Here is a 20,790-nt window from a genome sequence, read left to right on the forward strand (position 1 = left end):
TCTTTATGTATGTATTTATGGGTTTATTTATTTGTGTATTTATTTGCTTATCTATCCATTTTTATTTATTTATCTAATTTATTTATTTATCTGTTTGTTTGTTTTGTGTTTGTATGTTTATTTGTCTTTTTATCTATTTATTCCCGTGTTTGTTTGTGTTTATTTACTTGAGTGGTTATTTACTTATTTGTTTGTTTATTTATCCATTATTTATTTTTTATGTATTGTTTACTTATGTATTTATTTATTCACTCATTTACTTATATATTTATGTGATTATTTACTTATGTATTTATCTGTGTATTTATTTGTTTGTTTGTCTAACTATCCATTTGTATTTATTTATTTTATTTGTTTCTGCATTTGTATGTTTATTTGTCTTTTTATCTATTTATGTGTTGGTGTTTATTTCTTTACGGTTGTGGTTATTTATTTGATTATTTATCCTTTATTTATTTTTTATGTCTTTATGTCTACATATTGGTTTAGTTGATTGGTTGGTTGGTTGGTTGAAGTCAAATGGATTATTGCATCCCCTTTTTCTACTTGTTTGGCTGTGTCTGCTACCGGACCTCACAAATAGAAAAACTAATCTATCTTCAGGTTGTAACTAAAACTGTTTTGAAATTGAAAGCCATTTCCAATTTTTCAGACTCAATCAATCCATTTTCCAAACTGCTTTCTCCTCACTAGGGTCGCTGGAGGGGGGGGGGGTGCTTGGAGTCCATCCCATCCATATTTGGGCACTCGGCGGGGGACACCTTGAACCGGTTGCACGCAGAGACGAACTACCATCAAGGGAGCGTTTTTGAGTGTTCAATCAGCCTGGAAACTCATGTGTGGTCAACCCCCATCAGGCCAATGAATATTTGACTGACAATTCAAGGCCATTTTCTTTCTGATTGCATTTCCAGTTCCAATTTGAAAGCTCGGTCGTCCGTCCGTCCGTCCGGCCCGATTGTCCTCCCAGAGGTGCTTATTTAGGATGGCCGCTTCTTCTTGCCACGCACCTGCTCCCCAACCTGTCATGAGCATCAAGTGTGCCGACTCATCAGCCAATGGTCAAGAAGAAAAAGCAAAGGTGTCACACAATAACAACTTTGACTGCCACTTTTGTCATTCAAGCGCCGTCCGTCCGTCTGACGTCACTTCCAATGTGACCAACAAGTCTGAAAATGAAGACAAATCTGTATCCGTGTGCAGAGTCCGGTTAAAAGCGATATTGCTAAGTAAGTCAAAACACGAGCGAGCACTGGTTGGCAGAGTTCTTTCACTGTCATTCACGGCAAGTCATGTCCAACAATGTCTCCACTCCAGTGCCAGGAAAGAATCTGACAAAGCTGCGAGGCAAATGCGTGCCTGTTTGTTTCCTTTTCAATTCTGTACGCTGCATAGTGAATGAAAGCACGTCAATATTTCATATTTCATATTTAACACACTCACTCACGCACGCAAAGAACCACTCTCAAACACAAATGATTTATTTATTTTTGCTGTACTCGCCCTCGCTAATGAAATGCTCGCGCTTTCCAAACGGAAATGCTATCAAAAATTTAGATGAGATCACATCAGAGCTTTTATTTTTCTCACGGGAGAGAAATGTTCATTTCACAGCAGCACAAACAAAATATGGGAGCGGCTGTAAAGTAGCTTGAAGTCAAAACAACAACAACAAAATAAATAACAAATAAGATGACTACACAAAGACACAGAGAGTCATTCACTCTTCAGCACTTGCTGTACCATCTTTGTGACATGAAGCAGTTCTAGACGAAAGAAGAGAGGATCAAAGCCTCCTTTTCACCAGTGGATCAGGGACGTCATGGTGAAACATGCACATTTGCTACCAGCTAAATGTTGAAAGCAAACACGAAGCTGTAGCATCCGTCGACGAAGAGAGATTGTCTCACATCTCCTGTCCCGCATACAGTAAATCCGCTTCAATTCCAAGCGGCGACAGTTCCGCATACATACACCGACATTTTGGCCGTCGTGGTCTCGTCACACCAAAGTGTTCCTCGTTTCCTTGGTCGCGGGGCACGAAAGGAATGTGATTGTATGTTGTCGATGGTTACGGTGAGCGCGCTTGACGGGAAGTCGATGGTTAGATGAGATAAGAGTGCCCCCGAGGCAGGTCAGCCATGCCGGGACTCCAAGGGAGGAGGCGGGGGTGCGGTCAGGACTGCTGGCGGGCCAACATTGACAGGCTCGTACACTGCCGATCAATCCCGCACGTTGCAATCAAGCGGCGCGTGGACAAAAAGTGCGCGGGGGTGGGGGGCGGGAAGCAAAAATAGAACTCAAAGTGCAAAAGAGCTTCAATAGTGCCGCTAGCGCTTATTTTCTCACGTCCATTTTCTTTTCTGCTTGGCGCCGGTTGAAAGTTGAAATCCATCCACACACTGTACTCAGAGTTAGCATCGTGTCAATACGCAGCCACAGTTCAAATGCTGATCGATTGATCGCTGTCGTCGTGTGATTGTTTGTGCGTATCATGTCCTCACACAGTATCATGAACGTTTTTTTTTATAATGTAACATACATCCAATGTCATTTAGTCAACTCGTTCACTGCCATTAACACATTTAATCGGGAATTGAATATATGACGTAAAGCGCCAATTCAGAATTTGTTCGGGTTTTGTTTTTTCATGCATGGGTGCCGATAATGCACTGGCCATAGTCTCTGACAATGTTTTTTTTCCTTTCCACAAGGGGGCAGCATTTCCTTTTTTTCCATGTTAGCACTTTGTTCCAGCTTCAGTGATTGTTAAAGCGCTATATAAACCACTATGTATGTATTGCATTACATTTTTGACACCCACCCTCATTTCAAGCTCATATCACTCCAGATCCATATCATTTAGGAATTAACTTTTTTTTCTGATAAAAGAAGAGAGACTAAGATTTCTTACGCTACACTGAATGTTTATGTAGTCCTAAAAGTCAATATTCTGTGGGTCCTGGAATTTAAGTGACAATGACAAAAACCCTGCCACTGCAGTGGACACATTTTTGCACATCGTCTGGCAGTCAATGAGTTAATATGAAAGTCACAAATGAGCACAAGCATGAGCGACGCGTGTAGACGGACCAGACAACAATGCCCACAGGCATGTATTATCTATCTTCTGGACGGAAATAAAGCAACTACTTTTGCGTCTTAGTTGGTGTGATTATCTGCTTCATCCAGGAAAGCATTAAAGGAAGGAAGAAAACTGTACAAAAAGGTCCAAAATAAGGATCGTCTAAAAGCCTGGAAGGGTAAAAGAAGCCAATGAATCAAATGAATGAATGAAACATTAATGCTGTCTGGAAATCTTGAAGCGTCCATGACACTTGAACACCTTGACATTCCATTGTCAATATAACATTCAAGGGGATGCGTTTTGGGGAGGCTCCGATAAAATTCATAGAATTAAATAGCAATAAAAACTGTTTATCATTTGGCTGCGCACGATTGCGCAAAAAAAGCGCACGATGACGTAACAAAATGATTACCTTTGACCTTGTCGGAAGTCAGTGGCAGTTGAGCCAATCGCGTGGCTCGTTGTTGCGACGTGCCCATTCAGTTGCTCGGAGCTTCCCTCTGGTCAACATGGTGAGTGTTCGACCATTCAAAACAACTTGGCGCTTGCGGCATGATTGGAAGAAGTTAGGATCGAATTTTTGCTCGCTGGTGCTTACTGTTTAGCCAGGGTGTGTTTAGACGATGCAATTTTACCAAAATTAATGGCCTGTAGGCCTCGAAAATGTGGTTTAGCATCGCGCATTAGCATGATGCTAACGCGACCGCACACACATACACTGCTTTGAAGGCTTGGCTAATTCCTGGATTTTTTTTTTTTACTTTTTCGTAGTACGACCGCGCATTGGTCAGAAGTAAATCTGTAAATCGTTACGGGGTCAATGTAATCAATATATAATAACAGAAGCATCATAAGTGTCCTGGATCTTTCTCGAAAGCGACACGTTCAATGGTTTATCCCACATGATTGCCAGAGTATAGACCGAGTCTTTCATTACTTGCCGAGTTACAAAGCGCCACATGTACGTTTGTATCTATTTGAAGTCTCTTATCATGTCAAATGTTTGCGAACTTTTCAAATGGTACACATGGATCTAAATCACCATTTCAGCAAGCGAGTTCATTTGTTTGCATGACAAGCGGGTTTACCTTAGTAAGACAATTATCATTATAAAAATGCTTTTTTCATTATTAGTTAAAGAAATGTAACACGGTAAATGATTTCAAAATCATTTTGCCCGGTTAAAGTTGAGTCTCGCGATTTGCTCGGGAGACTCTTGATTTTGACCACAACACTCACCTTATAAAGCTACTATTGACACAATACAGACAGTTCGTTCGTAAGATGAATCTAAAAACAATTCATTGTAATTGAATGTATAAATAAACAATGAAAACATGTTTGTGTTTTATTTACTTCTGATTTACAGTTTTGTAATGCGAGTACGAAAATCTCCCAATTGATGATTTCTGAAACTTAACATGTATGTGTAAACAGTTGACCTCAATTTTTAAAAAATAACAACAATCATTTCAATATTGTGGTTAAAAATAAAATGAATAAAAGTTGGGAAAACCCTTGGTTTAATTTTTTAACTCCATCTAACTTGGAGCATTTGTCGACTCCAAAATCTGAAAAAGTCACCATCATTATTTTGTTTAAAAAAGGACTAGTGCTTTTGGTGCGCCCTTGTCACATGGACAATTCTACACCCGTTTTTGGATGTCGACTGTAATCGCAGAAGGATCAATTGAACCGCCTTTGACTTTTTGGAGATCCACTAATGTGTGATGTTTCCAAATTCACGGCAGTCTTCCTCGGAGGCTAAGCCGTACCTTATGCAGGGAGCTGCTTTATAAGTCCATTGGTTAAAACTTTAGTTTTTGAGTGAAAGGGTGAAGTGAGACAAGTAAGACGACAAACTCATCTTTGCGAGATGTATTCCTTGTCAATGTGTTTCTTTGTAGATGGGACCACCAGGAATACCGCCTCATTTCCCTCCGATGAGTATGCCCCCGCTGGGGCAGCGGCCGCCTAGCATGACTTCGATGCCGCCCGGCATGATGCCGCCCGGTATGCTGCCATCCATGTCGGCTCCTCCTTTGGGACAGGTCAGTCTCGCAACATCTTGTTTACATCCCGTTGGCAAATGACCATTTGGCCTTTTCGGTACCGTCATTTCCCGACTATAAACCGCGACTTTTGTCACAAGCTATCAACCCTGCGGTTTATGCAACATTTTTTCTTTTTTTTACCAGCCCTCTTGGGGCTGTTTTACTCGCGTCATGCATGCTGTGTTGCTGCCACGTAACTGGTTAAGGTATATTAGTCAAACGTTGAAAACATTTTCTGTGTACCGTCTTTCTTTCTTTTTGGTCCGCTTTTTAGTCCGGAAATCACGGTACTTCATGTTTTTAACGTTAAATGTGACAGACATTTGTAAAATGACATTTGCAGTGATGGAATCGAAAGTGTTAGCAGTAGAGCCAAATTAATATATAGACGCTCCCCACCTTATGAACCAGATGCGTTGCGAGCAGAAATTTGTTTGTAAGTTGCTTCGGTACGTCGACATAGCCTTGGGTCTTCGGTAAGCCATTACTGAAGCTGCTGGCACATAATTACCGAATTATGTGCCAGCCGCCATTACTTTTTGTTACGCGACATGTCCTCCTGGAGCGTCAACTGGGTAGAGGGATTTCCATACTGTGCCCGCAAAAATGTTCGTATGTACTGTAACGTCGTAACTTGAATGTTGGGGAGTGTCTGTATTGCATGTAACATTTTTTCTTGAATAACAAAAATACATTTGATTTCTAAGCGCTTTTCAAAACTCTCAAGGACACAGTCACGGAATAAGAATGTATTTATTTATTTGTGTGGGTGAGCAGCGGCAGCCATTTGCGCCAGCGTTCACTCTACCCGGAAGTAACACAGCAGAAAGGAATAAAGAAATAAATAGCTCAACAAATAAATTAACAAACAAATCACATCAAAACACATCAATCAATAAATCCATAAATACATACATAAATAAATGAGTGCGTACGTAAGTAAATGAATAAGTAAGTACATCGATGCCACCCTACACAGCGTGTTGAGTTTTTCTAAGAATGGAGCATTTTTGTGCAAACATCTGTGATCCAAACGAGTGGAATACAAAGTGTGGCAAAAGTTTGTTCCGTTGGCGCGGCGACGCTTTGCCGCATATGAAGCGGTGTCATCACACCACGGAGTCGCCGCCGCCGCCGCACCGTCGCGCTCCCCTCTCACCTCCTTCCCGCCCGTCTTCCCATGAATGGCAGCACCTTGTCTCCGGGCTCTGAAAATGCCAGCTGAATCTTTCCCGGTGTCTTCTTTGACTAGATCCAAGGGATGATGCCGCCCATGATGGGGATGATGCTGCCTCCTCGCCTGCCGGCGGCCACCCTGCAGCCCGCCGGCCCGGTCGGTAACTCTTCTCCATCCTCCTCAAGCATTTCTTGTTTGTAATATACGACACGGAAGCAACACAATCTGTTCTTGAGAAAAATGAAAATACCGTGGTTTTTTTTTTTTGGGGGGGGGCACTTTAGCTTCAACCGCTGAATGTCTTTTCATGAAATCAGTGTTGTCGTATATTGTTCGATGTTCCTGTGAATAAGCGTCGGTTAGTCAAAGCCCGCGCCAGAGTGAGCCAAGATGGAATCCACTTCATCATCTGGATTGTGTCGGCGGGGACGCTTTTGCGCTCATGAGAGCTTTGCTTTGTAGAAAAGCGTTTGTTCTTGCGTTGATCAAAGCCACCATTCCCCTCGGACGCTTTCGTCGTTCATCCTTTTGGAGCGGTTGGGGGGAGGAAAAAGAATACAGCTCAATCATTGTATTGTTCTTTCTTTTTTTTCCTTAACAGCCTGGTGTCGACACCCCAGGTAAGTAAGTGCCTTCAGTTCACGACAGGCCCCCTTTTCCCCCTAAAGGTCAGTCTAACTTGGTGTGTTTTTTTTTTACTTTGAACAGCTGCACCAGGAACCACGGTAAGTTGATTCCTGGTGATTTTCACCCGGCCTCATCCCCAAAAGCTGCTGCCGATGGTGATTATCTGATTTGTTTTTGGGGCAGGCTACAACGAACGGATCGGCACAGGAAGAACAGCCGAAGAAGGTTTGTGCACCATCAACTAGCAGTTCGCTACATTTAGCAAAATGCTTGGATACAAATAAATATAGACTCATGCATAACAAAAATGTATCTTTGTTAGAAAATTCAAGAAGAAAAACAACTCACATTCTTAACTCATTCACTGCCAGACGAAAATGTGTCCGCTCCAGTGCCAGGGTTTTTCGTTTTCACTCAAATTGCAGGAACCACCGAATTTTGACTTTTAGGATGACATCAACATTCAATTCAGCGTAAGAAACCTTACGCTCTTTTTTCATCAAAAAAAAAAAAAAAAAAGAGTTCATTCCTAAGTTATGTGAGTCTGGAGTTATCTGAGCTTGAAATGGGGGCGGATTTCCAAAACAATACAATACATACATATTTATATAGCACTTTAACAATAGCTGAAGCTGTGACAAAGCACTAACATGAACAAAAGGCAAAAGCCGCCCCCTCGTGGAAGCGTTGCCAGAGGTCTGACCGGCGCTTTATCGGCACCCCGCAAGAAAAACCAAAAGCCGAACAAATTCCGGGAATGGCGCTCCACGTCTAATGTTCAATTTCCGAATACATTTGGGAATGACAGTGAATGAGTTAATCAATCAATAGATAATTAAATACTGTTTTTTGAAATTCTAAAATCTCAATCAAAAATGTCCCGAGTCCTTAGTTTGCGTCATCAAACAATCCTACTTGTGTTTTTTTTTAGTATTTTAGTAGTATCTTGCCTTTCAGGATCAATGGCTGAAAATAAATCAAACTAAACGTCCAAATGAAAGAAAAACAATCTGCTACACTGAAAAATCCCAAATGATTGTAATCCGGATTCCAAGCGGATCAACATGATGTCATGGATTCATCACAGTCGCGCTGTTTAACTGCTGCTTTTTGAGACTTTAATCCAACATTCTCCTCCTATTTTATTGAATTTGGATGATTTATTTCTTGTTTGTTTTCCGTCTTAGAAATCCGTATGGACCGAACACAAATCACTGGATGGCAAAACCTATTACTACAACACGGAAAGCAAGCAATCCACTTGGGAGAAACCCGAAGATCTCAAGTCTCCCGCAGAAGTACGTCATTGCTTTGATTGGTTCGCACAAAGTTGTTGCGTACTGAACATGAACATGTTTTTTTTTTTTTTTTTTTTTCTGAACATTTTGCTTTTTCTATGCAAGAAAAGAAAAATGAAACTGCTTTTGTGTCCTTCAGCAAATGTTATCGAAATGTCCTTGGAAAGAGTACAAGTCAGACAGCGGCAAGCCGTATTACTACAACTCCCAGACAAAAGAGTCCAAGTGGACCAAGCCCAAAGAACTGGAGGACCTGGAAGGTAAAGACACAATACAATACAGATTTATATAGCCCTTTAAAAACGGCTAACGCTATAACAAAGCGCTTAACATGGACAACTTTCATATACAGGAAATAAAGTACTGTGATACCTCAGCTTATGAACTTAATTGGTTGATTAAAAGTGTGTGTAAGGTGAAAAGTTGCTCTGCCAAACATTTATTTCCTATAAGAAACCATTAAAAGTGAGAATAATCCGTTCCCAGGTCCCCATAAAACATCGTTTTCTACTAAGTAAGCCTTAAAACTACACCAAATATACCGTATTAAGTTTTTCAACCTCTTCTATTGCCTGATACCGTTGCTTAGACGACACAGAAACACCCTTAGCCACACGTAGCAATGGTCGACTTAGCGCACTGGTATTGGGACGCTAAGTCACACAAACACGCACCTCGTTTGTTGGTGAGCTAAAGCGTTCATGGCCGAGGTATCACCGTAGTCTCAAAGATAGTAGAAAGCACCAGGGAGTAAAGCCAAAATCAAGTCGCAATCATTCTATTGAAATAACAATGTGAAATTGGGGCTCATTTTGCCTTTCTTTATGCCCAAATGAAAGATGGCGGCACCCAAGAGGTGCTTAGAATTTTTTTTCATGACTAAAAGCCTTTTTTCCCCTTTTATTTCAGCCATGATCAAAGCGGAGGAAAATGGGTAAGTGTTGTCACGCATCGCCGACAGGCTTACATTTCAACCCCTATCATGTGATTTTTCATTTGTAATAAATGAAGCATCTTGCCGTGTCATGGTAGGGCACCAGAAGTCGCGGCTGCCACCATCACCGCCGAGCCCGTGCCCAAAGTTGAAAGCGCGCCAGCGTCGGCGACCCCCGCCGCCGAGGCGGAACCGGCGGAATCGCTCCCCGAGGATCCAACGTTCGTAGCGACCGCTCAGCAGGCACCCCAAGTCAAAGCCACCGACGTTCCGGCAGCGGCGGCGGCGGGAGACTCGGAGAGCAACGTCGCCGCGGAGGCTCCCATCAGGTCGCCGACGCTGATCCATTTTGTGGTCTGAAAGTGTCCACGGGATGACCTTGTCCTTTCCTTCGCCTTCCAGCGCCGAAGTCAAGAAAGAAGAACCGCGGCCAGAAATTCAGAAGAAGGTTTTCAAGTGGAACACCAAGGAGGAAGCCAAGCAGGCCTTCAAAGAGCTGCTGAAGGAGAAGGTAAATGCCCCCCTCCCGAGGGGGTGCCGATAAAGCCCTTTTGTCCATGTTCAGCTTCAGCTCTTGTTAAAGCGCTATAGAAACCAATATGCGTGTATCGCATTGTAATTTGGACAGCCACCCCCATTTCAAGCTCATATAACTACAGACCGATATAACTTTGGAATTAACTCTCTTTTTTCATGAAAGAACAAAAGTCTACTGTTTCTTATGCAGAATTGTCGTCCTGAAACAATAGTTCAGTGAAAATGACAAAAACCGTGGCACTGCAGTGGACACATTTTTGTCTTGACGCATATCGTCTGGCAGTGAAAGAGTTAATGCAAAAATAACTCAAAAAATGCCAGAAATACCCCAAATGGTTTGCCTATTTTTTTCTTTTTCATGTGGCCGGAACTTATTAATGCCATTTCCATTCATTTCAATGGTGAATATTGATTTAGGTCCCAATTTTTGAGTGACAAGCTCGGTTACAAAACAAATGAAATTTGTAAGCTGCAACTTGGATTCGAAATCATGCCAGTCAAATTCCCGCAGGCCCCTCCCCCCAAAAACATAGCAGCAATATATTTGGGTTTGACTGACCAATTTCCAGGTCATCAACTTTCCTCATTAGCTTTGCGCTCGATTTCAAATCCGACAGCGCTAAGTGCCTTCCTTTCAACCCGAACTAAAAAGTCATTAAAAGGGACGATTATTTTTTAATGGGATACACGTTCAGTGGGACAGGGGGGGGGGGGGGGCTTAATGAATAATCTGGACTTCAGTTTCCATGTTGGTGTGCTAAACATCCCATAATGAGTATCCTGTTGATGGGTTATTTTTTTTCCTTAAATGACGCACTAGCTGAGGCTGAATCAAGCAACGATTCCATTGAATTCCATTCCATTCCTTAGCACACCCCACTGGAGCTTGCAGTTGATTTGTTGCCGGGCGGAAAAGTGACTGAACACCACCTCTTTTGAAGTCCCTTTTGGGACGTTTGCGAATAAAAAAACAATTGATTTTGTTCACGCCGAGGAAAAGGGTGACATTTTTTTTTTCTCATTTTTTTTCCCCCCAGGGCGTGTCCTCCAACTCTTCATGGGAACAAGCCATGAAATTGATTATCAATGACGCCCGCTACAGGTGACACGTTCTCCTCCGCAGGCCTCACCGCCCGCCGACCAGCCTTCTGACCTTCTGTTTCTCTTTTTTTTTTTCACCTCTCAAGCGCTCTCCCCAAGCTAAGCGAGAAGAAGCAAGCGTTTAATGCCTACAAGGTCCAAACGGAGAAAGAAGAGAAAGAAGAAGCCAGAATTAAGTACAAGGAGTCCAAAGAGACCTTCCAGAGGTTCCTGGAAAACCACGACAAGATGACTTCCACCACCCGCTACAAGTACGCTCGCACCTCAGATCTCGTCCATCTGACGTTGCCGACAGTCAACGGACTTGAGCGTGCGGGCCTTTTGCAGGAAAGCAGAGCAGATGTTCAACGACCAGGAAGTGTGGACCTGCGTCCCCGAGAGAGACAGGCAGGAGATCTACGAAGATGTCTTGTTCTACCTGGCCAGGAAAGAGAAGGTGAGGCGTCCCCCCGTCGAGCCTCCGGCTCCCGCTGACGCGCCACCGCCTTTTTGTCCGCCTTCAGGAGCAAGCCAAGCAGCTGAGGAAGAGAAACTGGGAAGCTTTGAAGAACATTCTGGACAACATGGCCAACGTCACCTACCGCACCACCTGGTCAGAGGCCCAACAGTACCTGCTCGACAATCCCACCTTTGCAGAGGACGAAGAGCTCCAAAGTATGCAGAAGTCTTCAAAAACTGTTTGTTTGGATTCAATTGGCCTTTCTTAGTCTGGCAGTGGAGACATTGACCTGTAACAGCGGCAAAGTGAGGAAAGGAACAAAATACAGGAGCTGCTGTAAAGGCAGCCACTCTTGCCGCGCCATCTTGAAGTCTGTCCGTTTTCCGTAGCGCTTATTCCTCATGAGGGTCGCGGGGGGTGCTGGAGCCTAGCTCAAAGAGCGCTGGGATCGCGACCATCTTGAGCTCAAAAGAACAAAATGATATGACAACGCAGAGAACCATGTCTCCATCTTGGTGACAAGGAACTATGTAGAAAGGAGTTGAGTGGCTTTGTAGACGCTTCGGTGCCATCTTATGACAGCTATGTTGAAGTGGATGGAGGAGCTTCCGTTAGGTTGTGTGCTCTTCCTGTTTCTTTTCAAACCACATTTTATTTTGAAGGGGTCACGTTGCAAGACCCTCGTTTAGTGTTGAACTTGTATTTTTTTTTCCTGCAATTTGTCAACGTTATTTCTCTTTGTTTTTTGAAACCGTCAGACATGGACAAAGAAGACGCGCTGATCTGCTTTGAGGAGCACATCCGAGCCTTGGAGAAGGAGGAAGAGGAGGACAAGCAGAAGACTCTCCTGAGGGAGAGGAGACGCCAGCGCAAGAACCGAGAGTGCTTTCAGGTCAGCCGCCCGCCCCGCCAGGCGGCCCGGTTCCTCGCGTCAACCCGATGTCATGTTTTGGCCCCAGAAATTTCTGGACGAGCTCCACGACCACGGCCAGCTTCATTCCATGTCGGCCTGGATGGAGATGTACCCCACCCTGAGCTCCGACATCCGATTTGCCAACATGCTGGGACAACCGGGTAAGACCAACCCTAACCCAATGGGACGACACCCACCATAAAAAAACAACAACTTTGTCTTTGTTTGCGGTGGTCTGCAGGCTCCACCCCTTTGGACCTTTTCAAATTCTACGTGGAAGACCTGAAGGCCCGCTACCACGACGAGAAGAGGATCATCAAAGACATCCTGAAGGTGACCTGCCACTCACCCACATTTTACTTCACCCCTCTTTTATCGAGCTAGCTAGCCATCTATAATAATAATAATAATAATCCATTTCATTTATAAGCACCTTTCAAAACTCTCAAGGTCACTTTACAGTCACAGCATCAGTTTTTCTGCGGGTGAGCAGCGGCAGCCACACGCGCTAGCGTTCACTCAACCCAGAAGTAACTCAAATAGATAGAGAAATAGCTAACAGATAGCTAATAGATAGCCAGCTAGACAGTTAGCTAACTAACTAACTAGTTAGCTATTAGCTAACAGATAGCAAATAGATGGGTAGCTATGTAGCTCGCTAGCATTTTATAGGATAGTTATATAGGAAGACCTATAGTCTATAGGATAGTTATATCCTCTTTGGTCCATTTTCAGCCAATCAAATCCACAGCCGCGTTTGAATCACTCTGTCATGACATTGATAGCTAACTATCTAGCTAATTAGCTATCTAGAGAGAGAGAGAGGGGGAGCTATCTAGCTAGCTCCCTCTCTTTCTCGAGCTAGCTAGCTAGCTAGCTCTCTCTCTCTCTCTCTCTAGCTAGCTAGCTGTCTCTCTTTCTAGCTATTTCTCTCTCTCTAGCTAGTTAGCTAGCTAGCTTTCTTATTTAATTATTTTGCACAGGACAAGAGCTTCCTGGTGGAAGTCAACACCGGCTTTGACGACTTTGGCGCGGTCATCAGCTCCGACAAGCGAGCCACCACACTCGACGCCGGAAACATCAAGTTGGCCTTCAACAGCGTAAGCGCTTCTTGATTTTTTTCGCCTGCTCTGTATTTGTTTTTTAAGCATTGACCAGAAAGAGCCGACACCCACGTCACTCACCAGATTGAGCCCTCACCTTTTTAAAGCGACACACGCCACAAATGATTCCAACCAGGGTGTCTTAACGTGTATGGAAGACCAGATATTGTCTTCCGAGGACTTGATGGGCTTCCGGCATGTCAATCAATGTGTTTGTCTCAGCTGCTGGAGAAGGCGGAAGCCCGAGAGCGCGAGCGCGAGAAGGAGGAGGCCAGGAAGATGAAGCGCAAAGAGGCGGCTTTCAAGACCATGTTGAAGCAGGCCACGCCCGCCCTGGAGCCCGACCACGCCTGGGAAGACGTAAGTGGGCCAGCCCGGCGGGGGTGGGGGGCATTACCAAGATGGAAACCCCCAAAACAAGTCATTTTTCATTCATTCATTGATTGATTGATTCACTCCCAAAACAAGTCATTTTTCATTCATTCATTCATTCATTCATTCATTGATTCACTCATAAATTCAGCAAATATCAATTGACAGACTTAAAACTGGCCAAAAAAGAATCACCTTTCGGCCACACGAAAAAAAACATCCCAATCGTCCTTCGGATTGGAGGCCATTTTCTTTTTCTCGTGAGGAAGGCTGTGGCATTTTTCATCTCATGCCATTTCCATTCATTTCAATGGTGAAAGTTGATTTGTGTTTTAGATGATATAACTTGAAATGAAATGTTGATGTAGTCGTAAAAGTCAATCTTGCGTGGGTACCGCAATTGGAGTGAAAGTGACAAAAACCCTGGCTGGCGCCGGAGTGGACACTTTTTGCACATCGTCTGGCAGGGAATGTGTGTTCATGCAACAAAAAACAAAAAAAAAAATGTACAAATGCCAGAAATACCCCAAAACAGTTTATTTTGAAGGCTCATTTTGAGCAAGACAAATCCGCAAGATGTACTTTCCTGTCCGAGCCTAGCTAAAGTAGAGGCACCGAAACATCTCAGGAAAAGGCGGCCAGTCTTCACTTGAGGATTTTGAATGGGGCGATACCCAGGCCGAGCACTGCCGAGGGATCCATTTCTTCACGAGCCCGCTTTGCTCTTTCCAGGTGAGGGAGAGGTTCGTGAAGGAAGCGCCCTTCGAAGATGTCACTCTGGAGTCGGAGAGGAAGAGGATCTTCAAGGACTTCATGCACGTTTTGGAGGTGCGGCCCGACTCGCCAGCACCACTTGAATCAGCTCTCGTGCTTATTTCTTTTTCTTTCTGTTTCTCTTTTTTTGGACAGCACGAGTGCCAGCATCACCATTCCAAGACGAAGAAGCACTCCAAGAAGTCCAAAAAGCACCACAGGAAGCGATCTCGCTCTCGATCGGTCAGTGGCGGGGCAGGGTGGTTAATCATCAGCACCTTTCCAAATGGCGCGTCGCCGTGTTTTCCTCAGGGCTCCGAATCGGAAGAGGAGGAATATCACAAGAAAAAGAAGCGCTCGGCGTCCAAAAGCCCCTCCGAGCGCTCCTCCAGTGCTGAGTCGGGTGAGTCGCCAACGAGAAGGACCCACCGACCGCCGCTCACCTTTGACCCCTCCCTCCCATAGAGAGAAGTTACAAGAAGTCCAAGAAGCACAAGAAGAAGGCCAAGAAGAGACGACACAAGTCTGTGAGTTTGCAAAGGCTCATCTCGGTCAACCCCAGAGACCAAATGTAATGACCACAAAAAAACAAAAAAAAGAGGACGGCAAGTCTTGCCAACAGCATTTTTTTATGTTAAAATTAGATTACAATCACCCAAAAAAATTAAGTCACGAACACGGGGGCGCGACTTTCTGAATCTGCCCAGTTCCGAGCTCATTTTGTGGGACACTTGAAGTCATTTTGATATTTGACTCAAAATGTCAGCCTGCGTCTTTTGGCTATTTTCCATGCTATCAAACCTTTTTCTGATGTCACCAAAAAATGCTGTCGCTTGTCCTTTAAGGAGGGGGGAGGGGGGTACTGTCGTCAGAATGGCTTGATGCCATATGTGTTTGTCCACCAGGGCTCCCCCGAATCGGACATAGTGGACAAGAAAGGACGAGACGCCAAACGGGACAAAGACAACGACAAAGATAAAGACGGCGACAAGGGGCGAGGGAAGTCGCACTCGGACGCCAAACACAAGTCGCCCAAAGGCAAAGCCGCCAAGGAGGAGGTCCCCATTTGCACATTTGCATATTTCAACGCCGCCTTCAATGCGTCGTTGACACAAAGCAGGAGAAAAAAGTGCAAGCAAGCAAGCAACTTTTTGTTTTTGTTTTTGTTTCAGGGCGGCTGGGACACGTCCGGAAGCGAACTGAGCGAAGGCGAACTGGAGAAAAGACGGCGAACTTTACTGGAGCAGCTGGACGCCCCTTGATGACGCCTCGTCTTCTTCTTCTTCTTCTTCTTCACACTCTTGCATTGTCCCCCCCTCCAGGCGTCATGCTGAACTTCATGATTCAAAGGATCTTTATTCTGTCCAATCGCGTTCCTGATTTGGATTTTGGATGTTTAGGCTTTGTGTAGTGCTTGCTGATGTTGTCCATCAGCAACGTTTAGTTGCAAGTTGCTCGAAGCAGCAACTTGGAAATGCCCAGTGTGAAAGTTGGATGTGAGTGAGGGCAGCTCGCCACCTTTTAATTCAGGCCTTCAATGGAATAAAATTGGACCATTACAAACTAATTGAGCTTTCTTTCCTTCTCTTTTTCAACAAGTTTGAATGCTCTGCCAAAAATGGCTTGCGATACATCCCAAATGTATTTTCCGGCTAACGCCTTACTTTACATGGACGTTTTTTTTTCGCATAAAAACGCCTTACTATACATGGTGTTTTTTTGGGGCTAAAAATGCCTTACTATACTTAGTGTTTTTTTTCGGCCTGAAAAGGTCTTCCTCTACACTCCAGCAGGGGTGGCCAACCAGTCAGAGACTAAGGGCCACATTTTTTACTATGTTACTGCAAAGAGCCACATCAAGATGGCGGCGCGTGAACACGCAGCGGCTCCCCTCTCTCCCGGCAAATTGGCGTTTCTGTGTTTATTATAATAATAATACATTTCATTTCTAAGCGCCTTTCAAAACTCTCAAGGATGTTCGTTAAAGTCATTCTAAGTGCCTTGCACGCCGGGTCCGAGAGCACAGTCATTTCATCCGTGCTGTATGTCATGCATATGAGCATATTCGACAATAACGCTGACTTTGATAAACACGGACGGACGGGCACACATGACATGAACACTCCATCGCCCCATCACTCACACACACACACAGACCTCTGCTCAGACAGATTTATTATAAGTATCACCTTTTAAATACAAAATCCACAAATATATCGGAAATTGACTCCTGGAGTACTAAAACCACCGGCAACAAAGAACACTGTCTTTCCACACACAAACTCGGTTCAACCAAGTCCGCAAACCAAAATGTAATAATTGACAAGAGTTTGCATGTTGCTTAGTGAGACTTGTGGCATTCTTTGTCTTGGACAATCTTCATTAAATCCGGCTCGCATTCTGTTGCTGCCACTCGAAACAATTCTTTGACATGAGTGTCAGTCAGAACCGATGGATGCTTTGATTTCACGTGTTTCAGGGTAGAAAACACAGACTCGCAGACGTACGTTGACCCAAACATTGACAGTATCTTAAGCGCAGCCGCTTTGACATTGGGGTCTTTTTCCATTGGCACGCGTTTCCAGAACTCAATGGTCCCTTCCCTTAAAGCAGGTTTCAATTGATCTTCCTCACAAAGATCGATCATCTCTAACTCAGCCGCAGCTTCATCTGTGACTAGCGGGGCTTTCAAACAGTCCGTCTCCGCATTAAACGGGTCGACAAGGAACGTAATCTGCGGCCTTTCAGTTGTTTCAGGAGTGGACACATTTTTGCACGTGGACCAAAAAAGCCAGATCCATAATCCACTCGTGGTCCGAGTCTCCGACTGCTTGGCCACCCGTGGTTTACGACGTAAATGATTGATTTTCATCTCACGCACATGCGCGTTAACGTCACGCGGTCAGCTTGATACCGTAATTTCACGACTATCAGGTGCACTTAAAAGTCTTCAATTTTCTCCAAAATGTGCAGCGCGCGCGCTATGGTTGCGAAATTACGGTACATAGAGGACGAATGGCAGCGCCAGCGCCAAACTTTTTTTACGCTTGTCATGTGGACGCACGGCCCTTACGAGTCGGCCCCCTAAGAGCCGCATGAAATCAGCCAAAGAGCCGCATGCGGCCCGGGAGCCGCGGGTTGCATTGAGCGTGTTTATTTCGATTCGTAATGACTGGCAATCTGGCGTTGTCTGTCAACACCCACACTTTCCCCACCGTATGTAGCGGGAATACTCTCGTGAACGCGCACCAAACACCCTCCCTTAGCGGCCACGCGCAAATCGCCACGCTCGCTCCCGCGACCACAAGCCCGCCTAGTGGATCGGGTCACGTGACCGCGGCGATCGAATTACAGTTTAAATTTCGGTGCGCGCGCCTGCCGCACAAGACAGCCCGACGCGCTCGAGAAACTGCGGAGCCTTCGCCGTCGCCGTCGCTCTCCTCACTCGATTGGAAACGGCCAACGATGTCGGACGAAAAGCCAAAGGTGAGGCCGAGCGCCCCGTCTCCGTCGGACGACCGGCGGGCAACCGGCGGATGCTAAGCTAATCGGTTAACAGGGCATGCTATTGCTAAGCTAACGGCGAGCAAGTCGCTTAACACGCGATGCTATTGCTAAACTAACAGCGGGCTAATCGATCAACACGGGACGCTATCGCTAAGCTAACGGCGAGCTGATCGGTTAGTACACTATGCTAATGCTAAGATAGCGTCACTTCCACGGCTGAGTCCGGATGGCGCTAAAACAAAGGTTGGCACGTCTGGAGTATTTGTCGAATAAATGTTGCGCACCTTTTCTGATCTTTTACACGGCGACGAGGTGACGGTATCAGGATCCCGCGCCTTTGATTCCTCCGTGAGGCGCACTTAACACTCAAGCCGCACTAGTCTAGTCTGCTCCTTTGCGCCATTGAGGCTTTCTGCGCCACTTCCAACTCGGGTTAGCTCGACATGCTAAGCGAGCTTGAATGGCATCGCCGCTGGGGAAAAGCGCGGAAACTCCCACGTCGCCTCGCCGTCCCTCGATTTGTAACTTGAGTCGCGTCTTCGCAGGAGGGAGTGAAGACGGAGAACGACCACATCAACCTGAAAGTGGCCGGCCAAGATGGCTCGGTGGTCCAGTTCAAAATCAAAAGGCACACGGCTCTCAGCAAACTCATGAAAGCATACTGTGACCGGCAGGTACGTGCCACTCTTTGTGCCGACGATGCCTCTCGGCCCGGCGTTCCTTTGTGACCACTTTTTGTGTCCAGGGACTGTCGCTTCGTCAGATAAGGTTTAGGTTTGATGGGCAGCCCATCAACGAGACGGACACGCCATCACAGGTCGGTCATAGACATCGTACAATCATCTTTCACATCCCTTCATTCAACTCAAGCATCTTGAAACGGACTTTATTTTGTCTGACAATTGTCCAAAATCCAAATGCTGCTTGATTGGAATGACAGGGAGTTGAGTTTAGTGGAGACCTTCTCTGCCTCTTTTTCTTTTGCTAAATGACCGCGCAGCCTGCCCAGAAAGTGCAAACACAATTTCACCACCATTCCTCCCAGTTTTTAGTTTCAAATGTATGCTGAATGTTTGTTTCTCAGTGATGGTGATGTTATTTTTGGTTTTAGAATTTAGGGAGGTTTGAAAACAAAAAATACACCCCGCCCCCGCTGCCCTCTAATGTATCTAAGGCCCTCTATAATAAAAAAATACTGATGGAGTTTAAACTTATGTTCTGAAATGTGACAAGTTGCACACTAACTTAAAACAGATTCTTTTCTTAAATTATATATCAAGCGAACTTAATACAACTAAGTTGCACACTGATTTGAGAGTTTGCGTTGTTGTCGTTGTGCAGTTGGAAATGGAGGACGAAGACACTATTGACGTGTTCCAGCAACAGACAGGAGGAAGCTATTCTTAAGTGGAGGGAGTGTGTCCACAGCATTGTTTTTCATCTTGTAATTGTTTATTATTGTTTTTTTGTTGTTGTTGTTTTTTTGCCCCAGACCAACCCACCCTCTAGTTTTGCTGCCAGCCTTTTCACCATAGGCGGATTTTACAGTTCTAAGAAGCAACACCATTTATATGTACGACGGTAGGCCACGCTTGTGCGTCTCAAGTTTTACAGGAACATGATGCTAAAATCTTTTTTTTTTTTTTTTTACATCAATTTTGTCAGATCGAATTTAGGATAGATTCCGCACCATCCCAATTGTTTTGATTGGCCCTGAAGCCAAATGAATTTGCATAATTTCACCCCGTCCTTTTTTGTCATCTGTTTTGAAGTAGCCATATTTGTATCCACGTTTGCAGAAAGAGAGAAAAAGATGCGTTTGAATGATGTTGCTGTGTGTATGCGCGACGTCTCACTAGGAGCAAATGAAGCCCGATGCTAAAAAATCAGTCAGTCACGTCATGTAACTGGACCAAAAAAAAAGAAAAACTACAAACGATAAATAAAATGTTCTTTTTTATATAAACTGCTGTGTATAATGTACACTTGTTTCTCATTTACACTTCCGGATTTCCAAACCATTAATTTACTTTTCTTTGGGAGGGTAAGTATTCCCTTTAAATTAACCACTGAGGTATCTTTTATAATAATAATACATTACATTTTAAGCACCTTTCAAAGCTCTCAAGGATACTTTACAGTCACAGACAAGGATAGATACACTAATAAATAAAAGACAATTATAAATAGAATACAACAAATAATATACAATTCTAAATAGAAACAAAAGAAAGAGCTACACAGAGTGCAATTTTAAAGCGGTGGCTGTTGAGATGGGATTAGAAGGTGGGAAGAAAATCGATGTTCCCAATGTTTGGAGGAAGTGAGTTCCAGTTTTTTTTTTTATGATTCCAAATAATCATAAGCCTTAAATACACCTGCAAGAGCTTATCAAACAAAAAGGTGCACTAATGTTAAGCAGATTCCTTACTTACAGACAGTGTATTGTCGGTGTTCAAATACCTGACATGTAACATGTTAACATTAGTTATCAAGTAGACAGGATGAATTTAGTACAACGAAAAAGGTGCACTGTTGCCTAAGGTATAAATGAAATGTATTATTATTATAAGGTTCTCTCCCCCAACCTTGGAAACTTATCAGATCCGCTCAAGGACGTCGTCGTCTAATTCCCGATTAACAGTTTGTTGACTAGCAAAGGTCGCAATACAATTTCAGTTCGCCCTGAAATTTTACACTAAAACCCCAATATGACATTTTTTTAATGGTTGGAATATGTTTAAGGCCTACAAAATATGACAACCGTTGCCAGTCTAGTAATGGGGAACTTCAAGTATAAAAAGTAATAGACTTTTGTAATACAGTAGATCCTTAGAACACAAATATTCATGTTTTTGTCACTGTTATAGCTCGAACAAAAAATATG

The 20,790-nt window shown here is 44.2% G+C and overlaps 2 protein-coding genes across 2 annotated transcripts; both read left to right on the forward strand.

Annotated features, from left to right (window-relative positions):
• The first annotated feature begins 3,551 nt into the window (after window positions 1-3,551).
• On the forward strand, window positions 3,552-15,963 carry prpf40a (PRP40 pre-mRNA processing factor 40 homolog A). The gene is made up of 26 exons (XM_089003012.1): window positions 3,552-3,600; window positions 4,996-5,139; window positions 6,395-6,475; window positions 6,921-6,939; window positions 7,028-7,044; window positions 7,130-7,171; window positions 8,134-8,244; window positions 8,384-8,504; window positions 9,154-9,178; window positions 9,277-9,507; window positions 9,581-9,689; window positions 10,753-10,817; window positions 10,903-11,067; window positions 11,144-11,252; window positions 11,320-11,470; window positions 12,014-12,147; window positions 12,215-12,329; window positions 12,410-12,501; window positions 13,152-13,268; window positions 13,494-13,631; window positions 14,376-14,471; window positions 14,553-14,639; window positions 14,709-14,799; window positions 14,862-14,923; window positions 15,302-15,454; window positions 15,569-15,963. The coding sequence occupies exons 1-26, from the start codon at window positions 3,598-3,600 to the stop codon at window positions 15,656-15,658; spliced, it is 2,568 nt and encodes an 855-aa protein (XP_088859138.1). The 5' UTR covers window positions 3,552-3,597; the 3' UTR covers window positions 15,659-15,963.
• A 1,761-nt stretch (window positions 15,964-17,724) lies between these two features.
• LOC148894992 (small ubiquitin-related modifier 3-like) lies at window positions 17,725-19,869 on the forward strand. The gene is made up of 4 exons (XM_089002945.1): window positions 17,725-17,882; window positions 18,449-18,577; window positions 18,649-18,720; window positions 19,245-19,869. The coding sequence occupies exons 1-4, from the start codon at window positions 17,862-17,864 to the stop codon at window positions 19,308-19,310; spliced, it is 288 nt and encodes a 95-aa protein (XP_088859071.1). The 5' UTR covers window positions 17,725-17,861; the 3' UTR covers window positions 19,311-19,869.
• Window positions 19,870-20,790: the final 921 nt, after the last annotated feature.

This window comes from Hippocampus bargibanti, linkage group LG08 (genome assembly GCF_051943395.1).
Source record: "Hippocampus bargibanti isolate YZ-2025 linkage group LG08, ASM5194339v1, whole genome shotgun sequence".
In the NCBI taxonomy this organism is placed as follows: Eukaryota; Metazoa; Chordata; class Actinopteri; order Syngnathiformes; family Syngnathidae; genus Hippocampus; species Hippocampus bargibanti.

Coding starts and splice junctions, on each gene's coding strand:
- prpf40a (XM_089003012.1), top strand. Junction 8,505..9,153: donor AGAACTGGAGGACCTGGAAG/GTAAAGACACAA, acceptor CTTTTATTTCAG/CCATGATCAAAGCGGAGGAA. Junction 11,253..11,319: donor ACCTGGCCAGGAAAGAGAAG/GTGAGGCGTCCC, acceptor GTCCGCCTTCAG/GAGCAAGCCAAGCAGCTGAG.
- LOC148894992 (XM_089002945.1), top strand. CDS start 17,862: ATGTCGGACGAAAAGCCAAAG. Junction 17,883..18,448: donor TGTCGGACGAAAAGCCAAAG/GTGAGGCCGAGC, acceptor GCGTCTTCGCAG/GAGGGAGTGAAGACGGAGAA. Junction 18,721..19,244: donor AGACGGACACGCCATCACAG/GTCGGTCATAGA, acceptor GTCGTTGTGCAG/TTGGAAATGGAGGACGAAGA.